Source organism: Capra hircus, chromosome 20 (genome assembly GCF_001704415.2).
Source record: "Capra hircus breed San Clemente chromosome 20, ASM170441v1, whole genome shotgun sequence".
NCBI classification, from domain to species: Eukaryota; Metazoa; Chordata; class Mammalia; order Artiodactyla; family Bovidae; genus Capra; species Capra hircus.
The window spans coordinates 23,993,267-24,011,072 of NC_030827.1; the positions used below are offsets into that span (position 1 = coordinate 23,993,267).

Genomic DNA, 17,806 nt, shown 5'->3' on the forward strand with positions numbered 1-17,806 from the left:
AGTTTGAGTAAACTCTGGGAATTGGTGATGGACAGGGAGGCCTGGTGTGCTGCAGTCCATGGGGTCGCAAAGAGTTGGACACAACTGAATGACTGAACTGAACTGAACTGATCTGGCTGGATTGGAGAAGGAAATGGCAACCCACTCCAGTATTCTTGCCTGGAAAATCCCATGGACATAGAAGCCTGGTGGGCTACAGTCCATGGGGTAGCAAAGAGTCAGACATGACCAAGTGACTAAATGACATTGATCTGGCTGGATATGGTAAAACATACCATGACCCTGTACTTAACAAAATTCTGTACGTGAAACAAAAATACATAATGATTAGAATCTATGTATATTTCACATTTTCAATGTTTATTTTGCCTTTTATTACATAAAAATATCATTTACAGTTACCCTGGAAATGTCACACGGTATCTTGAATTCAAACAGTGGTCTAGTGTATTGACATTTCCATCAAGTACAATCCTAGAAAATGTCAAGTGAAATAATAGGATATTGAAGCACATTGGTATTCTGAATTATTTAGTGTGGTTGGATGAAGTATTTAATATATTTCATTTAGAGTCATTGGCTGCTGTTTATTTTTGCTTTAGGTAACATCTGTACTGTGGACATTCATTACCACTCACAAGATAACATAAAAGGAAAGTTATCCTTCAGTGCCATATTTAATTAGAGTTAATTTAAAAGGGGATCAAACCCTCATGGAGACATTTTTTATTCTATTGCCGTATAATGGTTCAATGGCATTTTCATAAATCCTCTTTCTTTTTTATAATCATTTGTCTAATCAGAGCTGCTATCTCAGGCCTGATGACTTCAATGGGTTCCTCTGGCCTCCAGGACTTTACAACTTGACCTTCAGGGTTGACCAGATACTTCCAAAAATTCCACCTTGGTTCCTTCTTTGAAGAATCTAAAATATCAGAATATATTTTCATGAGTAAAATTTTATTCTTTGTCAAGATTTTCATTTCTATTAGTATTTGAATAAATTACAACTTTAGAATCAAGTTCTAGAATTGTCATCATTGCAAAAACTGAATTAAACAAAAAGCAAAACACCCAAACTCAAAGTCTGTGTAATCAGATGTCTATATACTTGGTGACTTCACTGAAGATTGTACTGAACTAGAATCATGAAATGAAATAAAACTAGATTTGTTGATCTGAACCACTAAAAAATTTACCTTGTCACTAGCTGAAACTTTCAGTTGCTTAACATTTTTTTTTAAGATAAAGTGACGCTTTATGGTCTTTGGTAACATGAATGTATGGATTACTTTTCGTAGTAAGTATATGTTTTTGATATTGTTGTGTATTACATAGTAAGGAATGCTAAATAACTGTAGACATCCTTTTGATACATCTTAATTTAGGTAAGAAATGTAGAACTTTTTCTATTTATATCATACAGGATTTGTGTGCGTTATTATTGACTAGTATGAAAAAAAAAAAGGCTTCCCTTGTGTCTCAGCTGGTGAAGAATCTCCCTGCAGTGTGAGAGACCTGGGTTTGATCCCTGGGTTGGGAAGGTCCCCTGGAGAAGGGAAAGGCTACCCACTCTAGTATTCTGGCCTGGAGAATTCCATGGACTATACAGTCCATGGAGTTGCAAAGAGTTGGACATGACTGAGCAACTTCACTTCATGAGAAAAATATAAATAATTATTATATGCCTAGTAATGTATGCTTAGTGCTTTCAATGGATCCTCTCATTTAATCTGTATAGCAACCCTGTAAAGCTTGGCTATTATTATTATCCCCATTTTGCAGATGAGAAAAATGGAGGTCTAGACTCACGGTCACATAGCTAGTGAAGGTAGAGTCTGGACTGATATCTAGTTAGTCCTTTCTATTAGAAGAGCTCATGCTCTTAAAATAGGGGACAAGGCAAAGCAAGTAGATATTAGGAGAACAATGACAAGTTCATTTTTGTACATGAGGGGATTCAGGTTATGTGGGACACCCCATCAGAGGAGGCTTTGGAGCTTAGGAGCTAGAGCTCACCTAGGGAAAGGGGACAGAGTAAGGAGAGCCCAGGTGGATGTGGCAGAATCCTGAGGATCAGTAGAGGTAAGGGTGGATGGAAAAAAGGAACCTGGAAGGAAGAGAAGGAGCTGGAGTAGAAGTCATAGGCACTGAGACCCGCTAGGTTCAGGAGGGTCGTCGAATGAGAGATCAAACACGGTGATCCAAGAAGGAAGCAGACACAGGGAGGCAGAGAAACCAAATGTTAACTATTCTTTCAAAGATGTTAGTGATGAGGTAGGTAGAAGGAACATACTGCTGCTTAGAGTTTTTAAAGGTGGGGTATCCTTTGTTTATGCTGGGGAAAGAACCAATAAGGGAACATAGGTTAAAAAAAATAAAAAGTAGCCTAATGTTTACTTATGTGTGCTATACTTTGCGTACTGTGCCAAGCACTTACACTGATTATTTCATTATTAGGAGTATTGCTGATTAGCTCAAACATCATTGACTTGGTAGGAGCATCATATTATTGGTTAAAGTCTTCTTAAAATCATTCTGAAAAATAGACATTTTCTATAATGGAAAATGTATTTTAAAAGATAACACTCATCAGAGCAGGGCTCTCTCTAGGCAGTATCTTTGTGTGAATTAGAAAAAGATACCCTTCTAGGTGGGAACAGTCCCTAGGCACGTATGTTTCATTTGCCTGGGTTTCAGCTCCCATGTGACCCCTTATTCCTGTTCAGTGAACAACCTGCGCACCTGTACAGAGCCATCTTGTTTGTGATCACATGATCAGTTACTATCTATTTTGGCCAATTTAAAAAGATCTAATTTTCATTTAGCCATCATTTCATAGTCTTTGTCTTTGGAGCTTCATCGAACTTTAGTGAAACCTTAAATCACTGTTACCTTTTCGATTACACAGGGTAAGTGGAGTTTCTTTTTTAGTGACAAAGGGGAAGAACCTAGGAGCTATTGTGCTCAAGTATTTGGCTCTTATAATTGAGAGATGACTACACGGGCACATACTGTGGCTTTTCTTCACCTCAGTGTATACTGGAAATAAAAGGAATAAAGACCTCACTTTTGTTGTTATTGATGGTGTTAAGCATTATGCTGACTGTCCCTAGAAATTTGAATACAGTGTCTTTGGAAGATTCTGCTTTCATACTTAAATAGTATAGAATATCATTAGCCGGTTTGTTGGATTGGAAGACTGATTGCCTGGCTAAGGTCATGGTTTTAGCAAAATTCAAATTACCTGCAGTGGAAATGACTGAGGCAATCATCCACCTAAGTTAGATGAGAGGACGTGAGCTGAATGTCCTTTAGAATAGGGTCTGGCACAGTGGAAGCTCTAAGTAAGTACTTTATTTTTACTATTAACAACTTAAACCTCCAAACAATCTTAAGGGGTAGATGCTATTGATGTCATTTTACAAAGGAGCAAACAGACAGAAGTTAAGTTATGTGCCTGGAGTCACACAGCAAAGGTAACAGAGCAGGGATTTCAACCCAGGTATGCTGGGGCTAAAGCTTAGCCCTTAGTCACAATACTGCACTCCCTTTATGCTGAAAAAAGTCTTTAAATAGACTTCCATAATTAGCTTAATTACAGAGGTAGCCTAACACTACCCTCCTCCAAAAAAAATCAAGATGTGTTATTTTGAATTTTACCAAAAACCACCTGGCAAACTGAGATGTTCACCCGTGAGGATAATATCTCAGATAAGGCAACATAAAATTAACCAGAAAGATTAGTTTAACTAGTAATGCTCAGCAATATTGATAAGAGATGTGTAGCCAGCTTAAAGTACATTCTTTGGGAAAATAATAAGGAAAATACACTGTAGTAGATTTATTTTGCCATCCAAGAAGTTAAAACATTGATTTTAGGAAAACATAACTTCTAGAAAGTTACAGAGGATGAGAATCTAGTTCTTTGATAGTTTTATAAAACTTTCCCACTAAAACATTTAAAATGAAATAGGAAAGTATGGTCCTGGTACATTTGTTTTAAAAATGAAAGCAACTAAAAACATTAAATTGGTGAGGCAAGGTAGATATTTACCAACAAGAAATCTAAATGCAGGTTCTGCTTCGGATCCTAGAATCTTAATCTTGTGGAAGATGGGGAATGTTACTCCGAAGTTATTTCTTGCAAAAGATACTACTTCCTTGCTCGGGCGGGGCTCCGATTCTCCAAACTGATTGCATGGAAAAGCCAAGACGCTGAAGTGGAATGGTCCAAACTCTTTGTGCAGTTCCTGCAGTGCTAAGTAATTTCTGTCTGTGAGTTGGCAGTCACTAGCCACGTTTACAACTAGTGCAACCTCCCGGAAAAAGAAAAAAATCCAACCGGAAAGTGAAGCAAATAAAATATTAAAAAAAAATTCTGCAAGTAGTTAAAGCCCTAAACCATTTTGGAGGAATACAACCTTTGATAGATGATTATTTCATATTTTTATGAAATTTATTTGATACAGTAGATGTCCCCAGTTCTACTGAAAATCATAACCCGAATGCCTGAGTTAAAACTCTGAAAGATCACAACCATTAATAAAGCCCTAGGTACTCATGAAAGTTTTTTTTAAAATAAAAGATAAAATATGATTATTGATAGAGTGCTTTTTAATGCTGTTAGATTGCGGAGTTAATACTTTCATATTCACATTATATGGCATACTCCATAATCACATTACTATTAGAATTTCCTAAATGACTTAAAGTATTAATCCAGCACTTAAAACGTCTTAAAGCAAATAGTTAAGATAATCAGTTATCAATTAGCATAGAAACTATGAGAGCACTGATGGCTAAAGTGATATACTAATTTCTCTGAGGACTAAATTATAACATGAACATATAACAGTAAAAAATAGACTGTTACGACAATAAGCAGAGAACATGGACAAACAATAGAAAAGTCAGAAGGTGCAACTTACTTTGCCTTTAAACTTTTCCAGAGAAACCACTCTTCCATTTGCATCTTTCACTTCAAAAGTATAAAAGCTGTTGATTTTAGGTTTTAGGAATTTGAGTTGTAGGAGGAATAGCATTACTGTGCACAGAATCATAGACAGCAAGACTGCAAATGCCTTTGCTTTGGGCCCTGAACATCTCAAAGGGTAGGCTGTGAGAGGCTCCATTTTGGATGATTCTAGAGGAAAGTCTCAGCAAGCTGGAATTCAAGGAGGAGCTGAAACTTGAAACCAGCTCCGCTTAACGGAAAGTCAGGAAGGACAGACTAGCTCCTGTCACTGCTGGGGAATAGAAAGCTCCTTTTCAGAGATGGAGCCAATTCCTAAATGAAGTACAAAGCTCTAAAAATATCAATGTATATAGTATGTCAGTTGTAATTTTTGCTCGAAAAATGACATTTTTGGTAGCTCTTTCATATCTGCCCAACAAAGAAAATATTTCACCAGAAGATGGTGCCCTTGTATCTTAAAAGCTGTAAAGTGCTTCCAGCAGTTGGCTGAATGTGGCAGATTGGGTGTATAATACCTAATAATTCAGAGTGGCGATTAAATTGGTCTATTAGTATGTCACCTAATCAGTAGGAATTTGATATTTATATGTATATAAAGTCATATGGCTTAAGCATACTGTAACTTCAAGGAATTTATAGTGGAAAAGGCAGTGAAATATCCGAAAAGGCTACTTGCTCCGACCTCATCCAGCTAAGGCAGAGCCAGGTGAATATAGTAAAAATAAACAGATGAAAAACAATGACATCTTTAAAAAACCCTCCTCTATCATAAAACAAACTGTAGTTCAGTGAGTTTTCAAATTTTTGGTTATGGTGCATAGTAAGAAATGCACTTTATGGTATAACTCAGTATATACACAGACAGGTGTAACCGAGAAGTTTTATTAAACGAGGTTTCCCCTTTGAACTGCAGCACATCCTGGTCTATTGTGTTTTTAAAACAGCTTGCTTTTGATTTCAAAATGATTTCAAGGTTCACCAATGGGCTGCAAACTCTAGATGGGGAAAAACTTAACTCTATAATAACACAGGACTTTTAGCAATTAAATAAGATGGTGGTGGTGGTGGTGATTTAGTTGCTAAGTCATGCCTGACTCTTGTGACCTCATGGACTGTAGCCCACCAGGCTCCTCTGTCCATGGAATTTTTCAGGCAAGAATACTGGAGTGGGTTGCCATTTCCTTCTCCAGGGGATCTTCCTAACCCAGGGATCAAAGCCCAGGTCTCGAGCATTGCTGGTGGTCTCCTCATTGCAGGCAGATTCTTAACCAACTGAGCTACCAGGGAAGATATTTCTATACAAAAGGCAAACACTGCTCCCCATAACCCCCTGCCCCCACCTTTCTACTTGGGTGTGTCATCTAGTTGTTTCATCTTTTGTCTTCATTTTTTTCTGTGGCTGCCACCTTCTATGGGAAGCCTAACTTTGCTGAAAATTTTAGGAGCAAATATGGAAAGGGAATTGAAGGCTGCATATACCGAAAGCCATGGTTCCTTTAGCCATTAAAAAAAAATGCCCTGTTTAGGACACATAGCAAGTTTTGAATGAAGTTGCTTTGTTCCACCAGGGCCTGACTGTTGATGTTGTGGTGAATTTGCAGAAAGTGCTAGGAAAGTGCATGGAATGATTTGAGAAGCTTGTGAGAGTCCCTTGCCATTGCTGTTAGATCTCTGGAGATTTAGAGGAAATGCTAAAGTGGCTGCTAGCCCTGCTCCTGCGCTGTGTGTGTTTGGAGGCAGCTGAGCAACGTCCACTGCTGAGGCACCTAAACCTTCAGAGACCATAAAACACTTCACTCCCACTCTTGGGCCCTGATAAGAATGGATACAAAAGAAAACTAATCTCTTATAAATAAAATTTCTAGTAAAAACTAAAAATGTACACAAAATGTATTCTATCACTTAACTGTGATATTATTATTTTGGTGTTCTCTAGCAGAGTCATTGAAAAAGATAAAGCCCCTGTGTTTATATTACATCTGAACACTGCTATCTATAGCTTAAATTCTCTGGTTTTCCTCCTCCAATTCTGGTCCTTGTTTGTAGCACTGCCATCACCTGGGTGCTTGTTAGAAACACAGCATTTCAGGTTTCATCCCAGCCTGTTTTGAATCAGGGTCTGCGTTTTTACAAGATCCCCTCATGACTCAAGAGCACATTTAAGTCTGAGAAACTTTAGACCTTAATCTTTTTCTGGTTTACAGAGCAACAAGCTTCTTTCATTTCCCTTTATCTTCCACACTAAATGTATTTCATGTCTCTGTGTCTACAGCAGCTACGTTAACTCCTCAGACTATTTAAGCAAACAGTTTTAAAATTCAGTTCACAGACCCTGCTATAATTTGAATCATGTAAATCCATCCCATTATAACTGTGCTTTGAGACAGGGGACCGAGGGAGAACTCTGGAAAGGATGTTGACTGACCATCTCCCAGCCAGGGCCCCAAAGGGTGATGTAATTTTAATAAAATCGTTATGATAGCTTCTAGTCCATTGTTTTCTGAGAATCTCCCATTGAGTGATCCGGAGCCGAAAGGGCTTGAGAAGGCCAATATTATGCTATATGAACTTGCAAGAAATTGCTGTAGAAGCCACCGTGCTAGATTTACAACCAGAAATATAACAATTGTGCAGACCTGATGTTTTATGTTAGTTTGACCAGAAAATTCACTCTATATGGAAACGGCTTTGAAAGCTTAAATAAGTCTCTTGTCATGGACAAAATCAGATCAGAGTAGGTTTGTTAATTTTATGATTCTTAAGGCTTGGGAGCATGATATATACATATATAGATATATATTTATGATATATAAATATTCATACAGGCCCATTAACCAAACATTCAAGACAACAGTTTGGAAAATTTCCACCCTAGACAGTGGTAAACACAGATTCTGGATCTTAAAAATTTCTCCTTTTTTTCATTTGGCAGAGTCTTTCTCTGTATATATTTGATTTCATCATCTCTTAGCTTTCTGGGGATCTGTCATCATTGCTTACATGTTCTATCCATACTGAGACCATCTTCAGATTATAGATAAATCCACATTTAAGATTTCTCTTCATAGAGGATCATATGTTAGAAAACCTACCAACACTCTTTCAGAAGATCTAGGAAAGCTTCCAAAAGAGGGAGAAGAGATTGATGAGGTTGAAGGTCAAGGTTAAAGGATGCTATTTGGTTAAGAATGGGCTAAAGCAGTTGATTCAGTTAATTAATCAACTCAGGCAAAGTAGAAAATTCCATAAAGTGTAAATGATGCAGGCAGCTTTACACAAGTATGGAATCAAGTTTGGACATAAAACACATGAAACAACTAGGGAATGATTACAAGGAAGCAGATAACCAAGTGCTAAAGAAATGACTCACGTTTGTAAGAGCTGTATACTACACATGATTCTAATCACATTTGTAGAGAGCAATTTTTTATATTTAATACATAAGTATGTACATAGTTATGTTAAAGGGAATCATGTGTTGTATAAAGATCTTTGTAGACTTATGTAATAATTTTTTGAAATATAGAGAAGTTAATAGCTCCTCATTATCATAGAACTAGTAACAGGGACAGCTAAAATTAGAATTTAGGACTTTCAACTTCATAAGCAAAATTATTTTAAAGACATTAAAAAAACTATCTTTTTCTTGTAATAGACAAAATATGCTTCAGTTCAGTTCAGTTGCTCAGTCGTGTCCGACTCTTTGCGACCCCATGAATTGCAGCACGCCAGGCCTCCCTGTCTATCACCAACTCCCGGAGTTCACTCAAACTCACGTCCATCGAGTCGGTGATGCCATCCAGCCATCTCATCCTCTGTCATCCCCTTTTCCTCCTGTCCCCAATCCCTCCCAGCATCAGAGTCTTTTCCAATGAGTCAACTCTTCACATGAGGTGGCCACAGTATTGGAGTTTCAGCTTTAGCATTAGTCCTTCCAATGAACATCCAGGACTGATCTCCTTTAGAATGGACTGGTTGGATCTCCTTGCAGTCCAAGGAATTCTCAAGAGTCTTCTCCAACACCACAGTTCAAAAGCATCAATTCGTCAGCACTCAGCTTTCTTCACAGTCCAACTCTCACATCCATACATGACTACTGGAAAAACCATAGCCTTGACTAGATGGACCTTTGTTGGCAAAGTAATGTCTCTGCTTTTCAATATGCTATCTATGTTGGTCATAACTCTCCTTCCAAGGAGTAAGCATCTTTTAATTTCATGGCTGCAGTCACCATCTGTAGTGATTTTGGAGCCCAGAAAAATAAAGTATGACACTGTTTCCACTGTTTCCCCATCTATTTCCCACGAAGTGATGGGACCAGATGCCATGATCTTCGTTTTCTGAATGTTGAGCTTTAAGTCAACTTTTTCACTCTCCTCTTTCACTTTCATCAAGAGGCTCTTTAGTTCCTCTTCACTTTCTGCCTTAAGGGTGGTGTCATCTGCATATCTGAGGTTATTGATATTTCTCCCAGCAATCTTGATTCCAGCTTGTGCTTCATCCAGCCCAGCGTTTCTCATGATGTACTATGCATATAAGTTAAATAAGCAGGGTGATAGTATACAGACTTGATGTACTCCTTTTCCTATTTGGAACCAGTCTGTTGTTCCATGTCCAGTTCTAACTGTTGCTTCCTGACCTGCATATAGGTTTCTCAAGAGGCAGGTCAGGTGGTCTGGTATTCCCATCTCTTTCAGAATTTTTGACAGTTTATTGTGATCCATACAGTCAAAGGCTTTGGCATAGTCAATGAAGCAGAAATAGATGTTTTTCTGGAACTCTCTTGCTTTTTCGATGATCCAGCAGATGTTGGCAATTTGATCTCTGGTTCCTCTGCCTATTCTAAAACCAGCTTGAACATCTGGAAGTTCACGGTTCACGTACTGCTGAAGCCTGGCTTGGAGAATTTTGAGCATTACTTTACTAGCATGTGAGATGAGTGCAGTTGTGCGGTAGTTTGAGCATTCTTTGGCATTGCCTTTTTTGGGGATGCAAAATATGCTTACTTAGGAGAAAACGTGAAAGGTCAGACTGCTGGTGAATGTGACAGTACTACCCTCTGGTGAAGGGGTTTTATTCATGAGGAAACATTTAGTTTTATAAGTAATCACTGTAAGGGTCTGAAGAGGGGAGGGAGTGGAGAAGAACGGCTGAAACCTTGGCCATGTGTACTGAAGTGTTCTGGAAGGGGTCAGAGTCTGTAGAGCAACAAGCCAAACAGAGAGGATAACTTACTAAAGAAGGCAACCTTCGTCAGGGACTTAGAAAGGAAGGCATAGACGCTAAAGACACTCTGGAGCCCCTAGTGGCAGGCGTTGGCAAGACAGAATTAAGAATGTCTCATCTTGAGAGTCTTTGCTTGGGTAGTGTTGCTCCCTAGGACAAGGAAGCATTGGATGTTAAAGAAGGAGAAGATAATCATTTTAGTCTTCACGATTAACCTGAAATAGTACTGAGGCCCTGAATTTGAAATGCCTTGTGGACTGCTGTGTTGGGCTTGTGGTGGTGAGGGTGGTGGTAGGGGCAGACATTCAGAGGCTAAGAAAGGGTGGTTGGGGATATGTTGGATAGCTGTTGGGCCATCTTTGTTACTTTTGTCTCTGCCACTGGGTTCTAGAAAGATCCTGAAATCACCAGCTTGTCTTTCCTTGGGATGTCTGAGTTTTTCCCTCCCACTGAATATTTGTGTGTCAGATTATTTATCACTAGATATGTATTTGTTTCTATTTTCCTAGTTGTTTCATTTTGTTACTTCCTGACCTTATTTTTAACCTCTCTATCCTATTTATTTTTTGGCCCTGGTGCCCTGCATTCCTCCCGATTTAGTGTCAATATGATGTGAACTCTAAAGGTAAACAAGCCACACTGATGTGCTTGGACTATCAAGTCATTCATCCCTTTTCCCTTCTTTGTCTTATTTTTCTTATCTTCCTCTTCCTCTCTATTAATAAATACTTGAGTCATTTAAAACTATGCGACAGGCATTTCCTTAGCAGGAGATAGATCCTGAAACAAAAGTTTAAAAACATTGAAGATGAAATACCACAGTCTGCAGCGGGTTTCTTAAGCTATAGTTATTTGTCTGCATACCATTTTTTAATGACTTAATTTTTTTTGTCGTTCAAATCGTCATTTATTTTACTTGAATTAATTTTCATAAGGGAAAACTTTCTATCAACTTTGAAAAAGTTAAAACATTAAAAAGCACACATTAAAATACATAACTCATAAAAAATGTTCATCTGTGCCCTTAAAAACCACATGTCCTTCCTTCGTGGAGGGGCTGCCTGAGAGCTATATATTCAAAATGTTACCAGTGATTTACTTGTCATTTGTGTTGGATACAGATCTGCCTCCTCCCATGCATCAGGGGTCAGTCCTAGTTTCGCGGGGTCGGTCCTAGTTTTGTCACAGGAGAGCAATACAAAAATACGTTTTTGCTTTTATTTCATAAATTGCTTCCCTTTAAAGAAGACAGTTCCAGGACTTTCCAATGCAGGGATGTGGGTTTGAATCCTGGTGGGGGAAACTAAGACCCCACCAGCTGTGTGGCACAACTGATAAAAAATGAAGAATACAGCTCTGTTTTGGGCCCCCTTTCCTCTGGACTAGATACCCCAGGTGCCTTCACCCCATTCATGTGTCGCTCTGTTACTGTGTTTTCCCTGATCTCCTATTATTGTGGTCTCTTTCCTCCAAATAAAATCAAGTTTTGAATCCTGGCTTGTCCATCTCCTTTTAAAAGAATGGTTCTAAGACTGGCTGCAGTTCTCCAGATGAGTTCCGACTTGTGCAGAGATAATCAGATTTTGCTTGCTTTTTTCCTGGACACTGTTTTTTTCCTTAATAAGAGCTAAAATTGTACTAGTTAAGCAAAGTAATGGCGTTATACTGTTGTCTCATATTCTGGAGGTGGTTGTTTAATACTGCCTGTCATTTTTACTTCTTATCAGTTCTTTCCCACGTTAGGCCTGTGCAGTGAAAACAATCTAAATGGGAAGATTTTTCACATATTCTTATTGAATGGAATTTTGCTGACTTTGGTCTTTGTCCCAGGCTTTATATTTTTAATATTTTAACTTTCTTCTCAACTTGGGAAAAATAATTTTGATAAATTCCCATTCAAACCACTAATAACAAATTGAACAGTGTTAGGCCAGGGACAACCCCCCTAGTATATTGCAGGGGGATTCATTCAGGCTCACATGGATTCAATAAGACTTGTGCCTTCTGGACTGCTGTCTGCAAGCTACTTATTTCTAGTGACTTATTCCTCCCATTGGAAAACCATGAAAAACATCTGTCTATCTAAATTTGGGGGGGCATTTTCTCATTTGTCATCATAGATCACTAATCAGTGTCCATTCTGGAAGTGTTGCCAGTGTTCTGAGGTTTCATTTATCTGGTCCCAGTGATTGAACTTATTTAAATTGCTCAGAAGAGTACTTACTGCTTAATTTATCTCACTCTCCAGTTTCTGCAGAAATGTTTATTATATGCTGTCCAATTTGAAAATCATTCTTAATGGAAAAGAAAGAAAGAAGATAGCTTATTTCCCTGCCTCTAGATTGTTTCTTAAATCCCTTGTGCCTTTTCAGGATTAATTGCCTCAGAGGAAAGAGATTCATTCATTTGTTCATGCACTCCTAGATGCCAATAAATATCCTGTAATCTGAGGCTGGTAAGAGAAAAGACAGAGTCTCTGGTCTTTAGGAACTGCTGATATAGTAGGAGGACATAACAATAATCAGGAAAGTGAAATATGAGCCATCTTAGTCTGTGTGGGCTGCTGTAACGAAACACCACAGACTGGGCAGCTTATAAACAATAGGATTTTATTTCTCAGTTTTGGAGGCTGGAAGTCTGAGGTCAGGGTCCCAGTGTGGCCAGCTGAAGGCTGTCTGCTGGGCTGCAGACTTCTTGTGCCCTCCCATGGTGGAAGGGGCTGGACAGCTCTGTGGGGCCTCTTTTCTAAGGGCACGAATCCCATTCTTTACCATCTGAGCTTCCCTGGTGGTTCAGATGGTAGACTCTCTCTCCAGTATAGGAGACCTGGGTTCGATCCCTGGGTTGGGAAGATCCCCTGGAGAAGGGCATGGCAACCCACTCCTGTATTCCCACCTGGAAAATCCCATAGACAGAAGAGTCTGGTGGGCTACACCCCATGGATTTGCAAAGAGTTGGACATGACTGAGCGACTAACTTTAGGGGAGCAACGCAAACACTGAGACTATAGCGTGAGCAGAGATGTTAAAAGCACAGGGCCTGAAGACTGAATGGCTTTGTGAGTTGGGACTGCAAGTTGCCCTGGTCGGTTAGGAGGCTGTGCACTGCATGCTGCAGGGGCTGTCACGTTGCCTACAATTGCGGTGGCCTGAATCCTGCATCTCCTACTTGTCGGCGCTGTGTCTTTGCTCAAGTTATCTTGTTCAAGCCTGTTAACCTTCACTTCCCAACTCTGGAGAATGGGGGAACCAATTGTACCTATCTCATGGCATTGTGATGAGGTTTTAAAGAGAAATCCTCTAATGCTTTTATCTCAGTGCTTGGCACATACTGAGCACTCAATGAATGCTGTTATTATTCATAATTGGCTCTATTGGAAGCACACACAGTGAGCCATGGAAGCATAAGGAGTGCTAAGTATTAGTTTCTAATGACTGATGTAATAAATTACCACAAATTCTGTGGCTTAAAACAGCACACATGTGTTCTCTGACAGTTATGGAAGCTAGAGGTCCAAAGTCAGTTTCGCTGGCAGAAGCCAAGGAGTCAGCAGAGCCTTGCTTCTTCCAGAGGCACTAGGGGAGGAGCTGTTCCTTGCCTCTTCCAGTTTCTGGTGAGCCAGCATTTCTTGGTTGAGCAATGCTCCAGCCTCTGCCTCTGCCTCTGTGGCATTGCCTTCTCCTCCTCTGTGTGTGGTCAAGTCTCCCTCTGCCTCCTTCTAGAGGGAGGGGTAACCCACATAATCCGAGATGATCTCCCCATCCCAAGGTCCTGACCTTGATAAACACATCTGCAAAACCTCTGTCATAGGAGGGAACACTCAGAGGTTCTAGGGATTAGGACCTGCATATCTTAGGGGGCCACTGTTGTATCAGGATTCTCTGGAGAAACAGAATCAACAGGATATATGACAGAGACATAGACATAGACATTAACATAGACACAGACACCAATAGAGATATAGACAGAAGTTTGTGAGGTTATGGGAGCTAAACCCCACAACCTTGCCATCTGCAAGCTGGAGAACCAGGAAAGTGGTGTGATTCGGTGCAAGTCCAAAGGCCTGAGAACTAGGGAATTGCTGATATAAGTCAAGGAGTCTGAGGGTCTAAGAACCAGGAGCTCTGATATCTGAGGGCAGGAAAAGATGGACATCTCAGTTCAAGAAGCAAGAGAATTTGCCCTTCCTTTGTCTTTTTGCTCCATTTGGGCCCCTGGCGGATTGGATGGTGCCCATCCATTTTGGTGAGGGATCTCTTAGTCTACCAAATCAACACTTTCGGGAAGGGGTTCCGGCTGATCCCAGCTGCAAGGCTAGAATTTGCTCCGGGAGAGAACAGTTGAAAAGCATCCCAGATGGGGGCACTGTATGGTGAGAGTAACAGTCAGAGAAACATGGCTCAGTGTCAGCGTCAGTGTGAAACTGCCTAATCATTTTTCTTAGCTGACATATTCTTTTCATATTCATATGACATATATTCAATTCACATTCAATTGGACATACTCAAATTCTCCTTTATTTTCCCTCTTCTAAACTCAGGATTATTTTTTTTTTATATATTTAAATTGGAGCTCCAAGAAAACCTTGGATCAAGAGCATCATGTTTGGCGCAAGTTAATCTTCAAATATGGTGGCTGCTCTCTTTCTTGCCACCAAGAAGGGAGAGGGTGGCTTGGCTGGTATTTGCAGAAGTTGCAGACCTAACCCACAGCCTGAACGGGGCCCACAAGCTTGCTTTCCCATGGCATTTGAAAATTTTTGAATCATTTGAAGACTTTAAGAAATAGGGAAATTGATGAAAAAGTCTCAATTTCTGTTAAAGCAGGGACAACGTGCCCCTCTGACTTTCTTCTTCTTCTTTTTTTTTTTTTTTGAAAAATATTTAATTATTCACTTTTGGCTATGGTGGGTCTTCACCGCTGCAAGGGCTTTTCTCCAGTTACAGCGAGCAGGGGCTGCTCTCTAGTTGCTGTGTGCGGACTTCTCACTGTAGTGCCTTCTCTTGTTTCAGAGCACAGACTCTACGGCGAGTGGGCTCCAGCAGTTGCGGCTCGCCCCAGGTTCTAGAGCACAGGCTCAGTAGTTGTGGTGCCTGGGTTTAGTTGCTTTGCGGTATGTGGGATCTTCCTGGAGCAGAGATCTGACCGTGTCTCCTGCATTGGCTGGAGGATTCTTGACCACTGAGCTGCGGGGGAAGCCCCTTGTCTTTCTCGGCTGAGACATGAGCCTTACAGTCGGAGAAAGACTCCCACCACCCAGTCTCCCTGTGCCTGCGGCTGAACCTCTCCAGTCGTTGCGTTGATTCTGTGGTTTCCTTGGAGGACAGTACCCCAGAAGTAGGAAGAGGAAAATCTGAGTGGGCCACATTTCTCCCTGGGGGTCTGCTCCTGCCAGTTCCTTCCCTGTTGCCCCCTTGTCTAGACTTCTGAGTGAGAGACGCCTGATTTATGTTTCCCGGGCTCTCTCCTTCCTGCTTTTCAGCTTTCCTGTTCCTACTCAAAAACAATTACAAGGGTAGAACAATTGAAAGGCAAAAAAATCAACCCCAAGCGACACTGTTCATAGACACTGTTCATAGCAGCGGAGACCTCAGGCTCCTGACTTCTCTTTTTTCTAGGGAAGGTGTCCTTTTGATGCCTTGGGGAGAGAATTCTTCTTGCCTGATGAAGCGACTGCCTGTCTGCAGTTGGGAAGGACGATCACTTTCACACATACTCACTAAAAAAAGCAAACAAAACCAATATTCCCTGCCTTAAATGTTCTCGCATATTTTCTTTCTTCCTATCTTTCTTTTATAAATAGGAAGTGGGACCATATTGGAATACTCTTATATAGTGTCCTTTTTTTGCTTGTTAGTAGAGTGTAAGCATTTTCATGTTTTGAATTTTATTCTACTTGAAAGATTTTTAAATTGAAGTGAAATCATAAAATATAAAAACATAAAAATAAACATTTTCAGATGAAAAAGTCAGCGGCCTTTAGTACATTCACAGTGTTGTACAACTGCCACCTCTATCTTCTTCCAAAATAATTTCATCATCACAAAAGATGACTCAAAAAAAGAAAAAAGAAGACTCCATAACCATTAGGCAGTTTCTCCCCATTTCCTCCTTCCCCCAACACATGGAAACTACTGATTTGTGTTCTGTTTCTGTGGAGTTTACCTATTTTGGGTATTTCACATACATGGAATCATACAATATGTTTCTGGCTTTTTTCACTTAGAGTATTTTCAAGGTTTATCCACATTGTAGCATTTTATGAGTACTTCATTTCTTTTTATATGAGTAATATTCATATATATATGTTGTTATATAGGAATATGTATGTATTCCATTGCACACATACTTCTGCCCTCAATTTGTTTATCCATTTCAACCTTCTGGCAATTATGAATAATACAGCAGTGCAGGGAGGAAGCCAGTTCTGACCCCAGATGTTCTGATGCTTTTTTTCGCTTTTGCTATTACTCAGTTCAGTTCAGTTGCTAGTCGTGTCTGACTTTGCAACATGCCAGGCTTCCCTGTCCATTTATTATTATACTGCACAGAATGGTTTGCCTCAGAATCCTGCCCCTCTGCCTGCCTGTTAAACTAACATGTGCCTTTGTTCAGAACCCTGTCCACCTGCCGGTGGCAGGAAGGGAGAAATTAACACATCCCTTGCCTGAGGCTTGCCATTCTAGGAGATGTTTGCAAGATTAAGGGCTTCTTTACTTTGCTTCCTCACCTCCCCCCATCTCTGATCTATAAAAGAACCTGGCTTCCAGAACACGATAAGATGGTTATTTTGAGGTGCTAGCCTGTCATCTTCTTGGTCTGCTGGCTCCCTGATTAAAGTCTCTTCCTTTCCTCAACATCTCGTCTCTCAGATTCATTGGCCTGCCGTTTGGCAGCGAGCAGAGTGAGCTTGGAGTTGGTAACACTACTATGAACATCCATACATCGGTATTTGAGTACCTGTTTTCATTTCTTTTGGGTATATACCTAGGAGTGGAATGCTGGTCATATGGTGATTCTAGGTTTAGCTTTTTGAGGAACTGCCAAACTTTTTCCACAGCAGCTGTACTGTTTCGCAGTCCCATAAGGAATGTACAAAGATTCTAATTTCTCTACATACTCACCAACAGTTATAGATAGATACATTTATTGATTATAGTAGTGAGTGTGAAGTGGTGCTTCACTGTGGTTTTGATTTGCATTTCCCTAATGTGCGTCATCACTTCTAATGACTGCAGAGTATTCCTTTCTATGGATGCCACAGTTTACCTGATCAGTTCTCCCGTGGTGAGCACTGAGTCCCCTCATCTTTTTCCCTTATATACTGCAGTACACATCCTCGTGTTCTCAACTGAAAGTGTGGACTGTGGATCCAGACAGAGAAGGTTAGGGTATAGCATCTCCATTTACTCACTGTGTGGTCTTAGGCAATTCACTTAACTTCTGAACCTTAGTTTCATCGTTGGTAAGATGGGAATAAATAACAGATTTGCTTTACCAAGTCTTGCTGAGGATTATATGTGAATGTGCATAAAGCTCTTAACACATGGGTTTGTTTGTGGTAAGCACTCAATAGATGTTGCAGTCTTTGGTTTCTTCCTT

The 17,806-nt window shown here is 40.0% G+C and overlaps 2 protein-coding genes across 6 annotated transcripts in view; one reads left to right on the forward strand and one right to left on the reverse strand.

Annotated features, from left to right (window-relative positions):
* CDC20B (cell division cycle 20B) overlaps positions 1–17,806 on the forward strand; it is a 69,382-nt gene that overhangs the window by 10,006 nt on the left and 41,570 nt on the right. The gene's annotated exons all lie outside the window — the stretch shown is intronic.
* Positions 340–5,186, reverse strand: GPX8 (glutathione peroxidase 8 (putative)). 3 transcript variants are annotated; one of them, XM_005694704.3, is made up of 3 exons: positions 4,932–5,186; positions 4,058–4,322; positions 340–925 (listed from the first exon to the last, which is right to left on the reverse strand). In XM_005694704.3, the coding sequence occupies exons 1-3, from the start codon at positions 5,133–5,135 to the stop codon at positions 762–764; spliced, it is 633 nt and encodes a 210-aa protein (XP_005694761.1). In that variant the 5' UTR covers positions 5,136–5,186; the 3' UTR covers positions 340–761. The 3 variants fall into 3 exon arrangements, with proteins under 3 accessions (XP_005694761.1, XP_005694762.1, XP_013828254.1); XM_005694705.2 differs by having other exon boundaries at positions 4,058–4,319; positions 4,932–5,159; XM_013972800.2 differs by lacking the exon at positions 4,058–4,322.